This window comes from Gekko japonicus, unplaced genomic scaffold (assembly GCF_001447785.1).
Source record: "Gekko japonicus isolate JY-2015 unplaced genomic scaffold, Gekko_japonicus_V1.1 scaffold167, whole genome shotgun sequence".
Lineage (NCBI taxonomy): Eukaryota > Metazoa > Chordata > Lepidosauria > Squamata > Gekkonidae > Gekko > Gekko japonicus.
In genome coordinates, this window is record NW_015164670.1 from 1205471 (window position 1) to 1214740 (window position 9270).

General features: G+C 60.0%; 1 protein-coding gene across 1 annotated transcript; it reads right to left on the reverse strand.

Moving 5' to 3' along the window:
• Positions 1–222: 222 nt before the first annotated feature.
• MNS1 (meiosis specific nuclear structural 1) lies at positions 223–7942 on the reverse strand. The gene is made up of 9 exons (XM_015409162.1): positions 7691–7942; positions 6541–6668; positions 6126–6228; positions 4783–5012; positions 3363–3579; positions 3159–3266; positions 2436–2693; positions 2130–2255; positions 223–541 (listed from the first exon to the last, which is right to left on the reverse strand). Exons 1-9 carry the CDS (start codon positions 7940–7942, stop codon positions 443–445), a joined length of 1521 nt encoding a protein of 506 aa, XP_015264648.1. The 3' UTR covers positions 223–442.
• Between the last annotated feature and the right edge of the window lie 1328 nt (positions 7943–9270).

The window sequence follows — 9270 nt, forward strand, 5'->3', positions numbered from 1 at the left end:
AGTTCTGGAATGAGCTCTCTCAGCCCTGCCTACCTCCCAGGGGGTGCCTGTTGTGGGGAGGGGGAGGGAAAGGAGAGTGTAAGCCGCTCTGAGACTCCAAGGGAAGGGTGGGGCATACATCCAGTCTCTTCTTCCCTTCCGAGCCAGCCTGCTCATCCTCCCTGGCAGGGTAATTGAGAGTCACGTTTTCTGTCATTTAGTGGGACACAAACACTTTGCCTACTTAGTGAAAGCATATTTAATGCTGACCTCTGGCCAGCTCATCTTTCTAGGCACCTCTGCTGGTCAAGTCGAGATAAACCCAGAGGTCGCTTTCCAAAGGGAGCATGAAGTACAAGTGGGCATGAACTCCCCACCCCCCAAAAAAGGCGAAACAGTGGGAGAAAGACACCTGCCCGGACTCCGGCGCGGCCTGCCGGGGCTACCGTGAAGCTGCGTCACCTCAGGAGTCTTGCGCAAGCCCCTCATCTTTCCTCTTCTGATAAACTTGCCTGAACTCTTCTCCAAGCATGTCTACGTCTTGCTCGTCTTTAAGAACTCCCTGGACACACACACACACACACGTGGGAGAGAGAGGGAGAAGCATTGGTGACCCGGAGACGACACTCCCCTGCTTGTGGGCTGCCAAAGTGTGTCCAGAGGATTTATTTTTTAAAAGCCACCTGCGTCATCAAAGGACCGCTTAAAGGCCGTGGTGGAGACGCAGGCCCTCAGCCTCCTCCTCTCCCCTCTCCAGGTACGATGGCAAAGGACACACCGTTCAGGGGACAGAGAAGAGCGAGCTCTTGGGAAGGGGGCTCGGGGGCTGAGAGCCTCTGCTTTGCAGGCAGACGGGGCCCCGGGCTCAGGAGGAGCAGGAAACACCCTTCCCTGGCGCTCGAGCTCTGCGGAGCCCCAGCTAGACACAGTCCTCGTGTGTTTCCCCAGCCCATCTAGCGATGCCAGTGCAATCCTCGGCTGGCTGCAGTCTCCTTCCTGAGAATGTGCCGCCTGGGGCAGGAGAGAATCCCACCTCTCTCCCTCTCTGGGGGTGCTTCAGCCCCTCTCCCCCACCCAGCCCAAGGAGGGGCAGACGGGGAGCCAGCCTGCATTGAGGGGAGAGAAAGAACCCACCAGAGGGGGGGGCCAAAAAGGGGGGGGGGGGGGGGAACAGGACAGGACAAGAAGAGCGTGTGCCTTCAGTGGGGCGGGGGCATTAATGGAGAATGTGGTAAAAAGACTTCATCAGAGTTTGGGTTGACAGCAGCAGGGTAATGGGGGGTGGGGGTCCTCCGGCCCTGCGCAGTCAGTGAAGCTGGAGGGGGGGGCGCCTCTGCTCTGCCTGCAGGTCCTCCCTCTGGGCTTCCCCAGAACTCCCGCCCCAATCGGCACCAGGCCGGATCCCTTCCAGTCCCAGAGAAGCCACTCGGACCGCTCCCTCCTCGCCTGCCACAAAGTCCCACGGCTTCCCTCCACCAGGGGCTCGGCCATCTCCCCCCTGCTCTGCCAACCACCTGCCGGCTCGCCCGACTGGCCCCCCTCCCAGCTGCCTGCTGCCGCCCCCTCGCCAAGGGCCAGCCAGCATTTCTGAGCCTGCTGCTGCCCTGTGCCTGGCAGAAACTGTGCACGGGAGGAGGAGGGCGGCGGACGAGGGCTCCTCCCCCAGAGCTGGGGTGGAAGGAAGGGGAGGCCAAGCCCTTGCTGGGCCGGGCCAGCAGGTGGCGCTGCAGCACCCTTGTCTGCAAAAGGGACCGCGGCCACCCTCTGTGTGCGAGAGCAGATCCGTCTCAAGGGAGAACCGCCGCCGTGGGGCAGGTGCAGCTCAGGACTGAAGACCTGGAGCCCCAAGACCCCTGGGGGACCGGGCAGATCGGTGCCACGCAGCTGGACCGGGGCCCTTCCCGCAGCGCAGCCATCGGAAGCAGGGGCCCTCTGTGTGCGAGAGCAGATCCGTCTCCAGGGAGAACCGCCGCCGTGGGGCAGGTGTCGTGGCTGTCTGCTGTTGCCCTCGGGACTGAAGACCTGGAGCCCCAAGACCCCCGGGGGACCGGGTGGATCGGTGCCACGCGGCTGGACCGGGGCCCTTCCCACAGCGCAGCCATCGGAAGCGGGGGAGGCGGAGGGGTGGGGGCTCAGTGCATCCCACTTACCCGGGGGAGGTAGCCCAGCAGTTTGACGGCGTGTTCCTGAAGCAGCTTGCGGCGCTCTTCCTCCACGATGGCCTTCACGGCGCCCGCCCTCCTCTCCTCCATCTGCCTCTCCTCCAGCTCACGCTCCTGCCCCAAAGGAAGGAAGGAAGGAAGGACTCTCCCTTTGTCCCATTCGCACGGATCTCGTGGGCGAAGGAAAGGCGGCCGCCAGAGGAGAAGGGCAGCATCCCAATTCCCCCCACTCTCTCTCTCTCACCCCGCCCCCCCCCCCGAGCACGGCCTGCCGCCGGGCCAGAGGGGACTCACCTTGTCCGCCAAGAACTGTTTGCGCCGCTCCTCGATCAGCCGCTGCACTGCCCTCTGGTGCTCCAGCTGCCTCATCCGCCGCTTCTGGGCGTTCATCTGCTCGATCCGGTCGTCCTCCGCAAACTTGGCCAGCATGGCCTGGCGGAAGGCGGCCTCCTCCTCCCTCATCGCCTGCTGCAGCACCTCCTGCAGGGCCAGCTGCTCCTCGTAGGAGTGCCGCAGCTCCAGGCGCTGCCGGATCTTCTTCTCCATCTCGTCCTGCGGGAGACGAGGAAGGAAGAGGCCAGAGCCGCGGGTTCCTGTGGCTCTCCTCACAGGCCTTCGTCCACCTGCCCCTGTGCGGGCGCTCCGGCTGTGGGGCAGGGCTACCCGGGGGTGGGGGGGTGGAAAGCAAGAAGCCCCCCTCCTCCTGCCAGCACCCTGCCCCCGGGAGGGTGGAAGAGCTTTTCTGCGGGACCCCACCACTCATCAGCCCAGCCTCTTCGGGGAAGGAGGGCGTGCAGGAAGGTCAGCTGTGCATGGGGGGGGGGGGCTGAAAAAAAAAACGCCCACCCACCCACAGTTCACCACCTGCACAGCAGGACACGACCCTGCGGCACAGGAGAGCCACAGCCCCTCCCTCCAGGGAACAGGCTGAGGAGGCCCTGGGGCCCCGGGACGCTCGACACCAGTGAACACGAAGCCACCCCGCCCCAGTCAGGCCGGGAGCCAGAGAGGCCTCACCCGCTCCTTCTTCCGGTCTGCGGCCGCCTGCTCCTCCACAGAGAGCTCCTGACGGACCTCCTCCAGCTCCTCTCGCTCTCGCTGTTCTCGCTCCAGCTGCTCGGCCATCTACAAGGGGAAGGAAGGCAGGCAGGCAGACTTCAAGGGCCGCCCCACGGGCAAAGGCTGGCCGGAGCCCAGGCCCAGCCGGAGCCACACCCCTACCCTTTGCTGGAGCTGCCGCTTCCGCTCCTCGTTCTCGTGGACTTGAGTCATCCGCTTGTCCTCCCTCTGCTGCCACATGTCGGCAAAGGCCAAGATCTTCCGATTCTCCTCCTCCACCTCTTCGCGCTGCCTCTGTCGCCGCAGCGCCTGGTCCTTTTTGAACTCCTCGATGAAGCGCTGGGTCATCCGCTTCTTCTCCAGCCTCTCCTGCCTGGCCCTACGAGGCATCGGAGACGCCCATTTCAGCCGTGCTCCCTAGGTCAGCCGCCTGGCTGCCCTCCTCTCTCCTGGGGCTCCAGCTCCAGGCCTCACCGCTGCCCCCCGCCTTTGAGGAAACAGGAGCACGGAGGGATGCCCTCCCTGCGTCCCGCTCCAGACAGCTGGGTGCATCCACAGGAGGGCATCCCAAACCTCCCCCTGGGGCGACTTTGGGGGCAAACTCACACAGCCAAAGCCACGTCACATTCTGCTTCAACAGCCCAGAGCTTAACAAGGAACGCTTTGGACAAAAGCACACGTGTCCCTGTGGCATCCTTGCTTACTGGGGAGACGGTTTTACCTTTAAAACACTCTCTGCGTACCTAAACTTGATAGATTTCTGCTGCCACCAGGAATTAAAAATTCCAAATCTCTCTCTCTGCTGGTAGAATGACCCTAGGGTCTGGGCACTTCAGAGGACTATGTGGCCCTGAGGAAGTACTGTTCTGATTGCTGGGATAAGTTTAAACAAATAATGATTTCTTTTATAAAAGAACAAAATAGGTTTCTGGGTATTTTTTTAACTGTTGTTGAAGAAAGAAAATATAACTGACAAAGCTTGGCGTCACACACAGTCTCTCACACACCAAAACTCAACTCTGACTGGCTTATCTCTCTCTCATATATAGCCACAAAGGCTGAACTCTCTTGCTCATATAGCCACACAGGCTGAACTCTCTTGCTCATACAGCTACACAGGTTATATGCTTCCTCTGTCATTCAGACTCTCACACAAACTCCCCACAGCATCCCCTCATAGACGTTTCTCCTCCCACACTCTCAGTCATCAACCAATCACATCACACTTGTCTCCATCACTTCCCTTACATTACTGCAGTCAAACTACACATTTAAAGAAACACACACACCAAAACTGGAATCATTATAGTCCCAATTCCACAGCAACACTCTTGTTTACTGTTATGTCTACTGTTATGTCTACTGTTATGTCGAATGTTACCGTAACAAAAGCACTGGGGGCCCCCAGAAGCCCCCCCTCCAAAACAGGGATGGCTGCAGTAGGGCAGGGGCAGAGGGGCAGAGGGCCGGCGCCTGAACCAGACCTGGGAGACTCTCTCCTCCCGCCCCAGAAGACCGCTGAGACCGCCGCGAGGGCCAACTGGAGCAGCGAGACCAGCGGGCCCCTCCCCGGGCAGCCAACCTCTCGTCCTCCTCGTAGATCTTCCTCACGATCTCATCGATCAGGAGCTTGTCTCGGAGGAACTCCTCGTAGGCGGCCTGCTTCCGCCTCTCGCCCTCCTCCAGCTGCTTCTCCAGCTCTTGCTGATACAGCAGGCGCTCCTGATTCCGCCTCGTCTCCGCCGCGCCCTCCGCCTGCTCCGCCCGCTCCTGGGCTTCCCGCGTGGTCTTGGCCAGCTCCGCGTCGCTCTTCTGCCATTACAAGAAGGCGGCCGGGAGGGGGGGAGAGACACTTAATCCGTACCTCTGAACTCAAAGAGGCGGCACACGCACACAGGGGCCGCCTGTGAGGACTTCAGAAAGGGCAATGTCAAAGCCTCTGAGGCACCAACACCACCCCACAGAATGCATGCGTGTGTGTGTGTGTTTGCGGCACCGTCTGCTCATCACAGCTGCCTGCACGGCTCCCGCTCTCAGCCACACAGAATTCTGTGAGGGAACATCACCTGCGAGCAGTGTTCCCTCTAAGCCGAGTTAGTGTGAGTTAGTTCACAGTTTTTTAGCCTCCGGCTCACACGTTTTTGTCTTGGCTCAGGAAGAAGGGCTCCATGGCAAACTAATTTCTGCAGCAGCCAAATCTCTCGCTCACAACTTGAATGCCAGCAGCTCACAAAGTAGGATTTTCGCTCACAAGACTCCACAGCTTAGAGGGAACATCGCCTGGGAGGCAGAATTCACAGAAAGCCGAGGGACAGGCTGGCCGCTCCAGAGAGCAGGGAAGGGGGCCGGGCCCCTCAGGGCAGCCAGCTACAATGGAGGGAGTCTCCAACTGAAAGAACGGCTGCTGCAGAGACCCGCGAGAAATGGGCCTCTGGCTCCACACAGCATTGGGCCTCATCGCTCTGGCCAGAATGACATTAAGTCCAGCAGCATCACAAGGCAAGTGTTCAGACACAGACGACACAACAGGAGAGGGATATCTTAACTAGTGACACACGACTGCGTGAACTGTGGCGGCTCCCACCAGACCACTTTCCAAAGAGGTGGAGCACAGCACCTGCTGGGCATGCCGAAAGTCCCCGGGGTCAGTTGCCGGCGGCATCTCCTGTTCAAAGGCCCAGGGGAGTGGGTGGTGTGTGTGTGTGGGGGGGGGAGACGCCCCTTCGCCTGAGCCCCTGGAGAGCCACGGCCAGTCTGAGCAGACCACAGATTCGGCAGAAGGCAGATTCCTGAAGCTATGGATTCTGTTTGAAATCCTGACGTTCACAAAGAAGGTGCCGTGACCCAACAAAAGAAGTCCACGTGACAAAAGGACCCCGGGCAGGATCCCTTGGTCCCCAACATCCAACCCCCCCCCCCAATTACCATCTGCTCATATTTCAGAGCTTCTCTTTCTGCGATCTGGGCGGCCCTTTCTTTGTTCATGTACGCGGATTTCAGCTTCCTCTCCAGCTCCCGGAGTTCAATACTGGAAAAAGGGGTGGGGAAGATGAGGCACACCCTCTCCGCACCGCTATCGAGGAGACATAAGGCCCAGCGGCTGGGATCCCCTGCAGGAGGGCCTGAGGCTGGGCTGGAAGGCCACCAGACCGGCACGGGCCCCACAGGAGAGGCCACGGGATCTCCACTCCCCCCCCCCACCCTTGAAGGGGCATCTCCCTCCCTCCCTCCCTCCCTCCCACTCCCTGGCCCCACTCCCAGAGGCAGAAGTTCCAGCCACATCGCTCAGAGCGCAGGAACGGTGTCCAGAGGGCTTTCCGAAGAGCTCGGGGGGAAACACCTGGTCTCTCTGATTTGCTGCCTCATTTTCTCATCCTTCAGCTTCTCGTGCTTGAGCCGTGCCAACTCCGCAGCCAGTTTTTCCTCCTGTTGCAACTCCAGTTCTCGCAGCCTTTTATTCTCTTCTGCCTGTGGCCAGAGGACAGGAGTCGACAGAGCGGGATCGTACTCGAGAACGTCAGAGCAAAAGAATCGAAAATCTACCCTACACATTCCGGACTCGCTCGACAGTTCAGGGTGTGGCCTCTGAAGGAACAGGGCAAAATGTCCCAGAATCACCGCCCTCGCCCGGCTGTCTGTGGAATAGAAATGACCTGCTGGAATTCAAACTGAACCATCAGGCTGAGGTCTCCTCGCCCTTGTCAGAACTCTGTTTTGCAGCATAAGAGACAAGAACGACGTATCGGCAATTAAGCAGTGAGTTTTAAAAGGATGCCCGTTTCCACAGCAGTGTTAAAACTTCCAGAATTTAAGGAGTCAAGAGAACTGACACTTCTCCTGATGAAGAGTCAGAAGAGACCCAAAGAGACTCATAAACATTGAACAAGACGTGCCACACGACACAAAGTTGTTCAGGGTGCTGAGAAGCAGGGAGGATTGTGAGGCACTCCAAAGGGATCTGTTGAGGATGGGCGAGTGGGCGTCAACGTGGCAAATGGGGTTCAGTGTGGCCAAGTGCAAAGTGATGCACATTGCAGCCAAAAATCCTAACTATACATACACGCTGATGGGGTCCGAACGGGCAGAGACTGACCGAGAGAGATCTTGGAGTCGTAGTAGATAACTCAGTGAAAAGGTCGAGACAGTGTGTGACTGCAATAAAGAAGGCCAACGCTATGCTGGGGATTATTAGGAAGGGAATGGAAAACAAATCAGCCACTATCACGATGCCCCTGTATAAAACAATGGTGTGACCTCATCTGGAGTACTGTGTACAGTTCTGGTCACCACGCCCCCAAAAGGATATTATAGCTTTGGAAAAAGCGCAGAAAATGTTATGTTCTTAATAACACAAGGCGCACCGTTCCTGCCTATGCTCAGTCTGTGTAAGCTGTTTTGACACGGAATCACGGAGTTCCAGGGGGCCGCCCAACCCCTCCAAAGCCCTTCTCCCAGCACTTCCTGCCAGGCGCCTTCACTGCCCGACTCACCCTCTGGATGGCCTCTTCCATGCGCTGCTCATGCTCCTCCTCCTGCAGCATCCGGGTGACGCGCTTGCGCTCCACGCGGTCCTCGGCCTCCCACATCACCTCCAGCTGGTGGACGCGCTGCACCCTCTTCTGGTGCTCCTCCTCGGCCAGGCTCCGGAAGTAGGCCTCATGCTGCCGGCGCTCCAGCTGCTGGGCCGGCGTAAGCTGCGGCCGCCCGCCCTTGCGGGGCAGTGCCTGCAGGGAAGCCGCCATGGGGCTGAGTGCGCCCAGAAGCCCCGCCAGCAGGCCCGCAGCCAGGACTTTTTTTGGGGGGGGGCTTTTAAGTTTTTTAGGCCTAATCAAATTAAAGGAATACCGGCTCCTTCCCTCCATCCACACCACTGCTGGGGGGCCCTTGGGCTGGATGGGAAGTCAGGGGGCTGGCCTGCCAGCCTCTGGGGGAGCCCCCAGACTTCCTACCAGCCAGAGCCCAAGTTGGCCACCACACTCCCTCCCCCTGCCGCCCCTCCCCCACAACCCCCACTGATGGCAGGGTGACCAAGAGGAAGAGAAGGGATTGGATTTATTCCCCTGGCCCTTCCCTCGGAGTCTCAGAGCGGCTCACAATCTCCTTTCCCTCCCCCTCCCCACAACAGACACCCTGTGAGCAATGTTCCCTCTACGCTGAGTTAGTGTGGGTTAGCTCACAGTTTTTTAGCCTGCGGCTCACACATTTTTGACTTCGCTCAGGAAGGAGGGCTCCAGAGCAAACTAATTGATGCAGCAGCCAAATCGCTCGCTCACCACTTTAATGCCAGGAGCTCACAAAGCAGAATTTTTGCTCACAAGACGCCGCAGCTGAGAGGGAGCATTGCCTGTGAGGCGGGTGGGGCTGAGAGAGCTCTGACAGTAACTGCCCTTGAGAGAACAGCCCTGAGAGACCTTGTGACTGACCCAAGGTCACACCAGCAGCTGCACGTGGAGGAGGAGTGGGGAATCAACCCCGGTTCTCCCGGATTAGAGTCCGCGCTCCTAACCATTACACCAAGGTGGCTCCAGGTGGGCCCTGGAGATCTCCCAGGATGACAATTGTTCCCCAAACTACAGAGATCTGTTTTCCCCTCCCCCAGCCAGGATCCCCGGCCAAGCTGGCCCGGAGGAGAACGGCTCCCTCCCGGCCCCAGGTTCTGACCCCCCCCCGGAACCTCCAGGTCTTTCCCAACCCGGGGCCGGGGAGAGGGTGGAACTCCCTGCCACAAGAGGGAGCCGCGAGGGGAGGCAGGAGGCGGCCCACGCCGGCCTACCTCGCGGGGTTGTTGGAGGGAGGGAGGGAGGAGGAGGAGGAGGGGCAACCGGGGCCGCTCCCGCCGCTCACCATCTCGGCCGGCAGCCCCGCAGCAGCAACAGCAGCGCCTCCGCTTCTCCCGCTCAAGCGCACCGTTGCCCTGGCAACCGGGCCCGGAACGCCACGTCCGGCGGAAAAGCCGCCCCCTCGGGGACCTCAGCGGCACTCCGATTGGCCCAGCCGCCAGACCGGCTCGGCCACTCACGGAGCGGCGGGCGGGGAGGATGCTCGGATCGCCTAGGCAACCGTCGGGGGG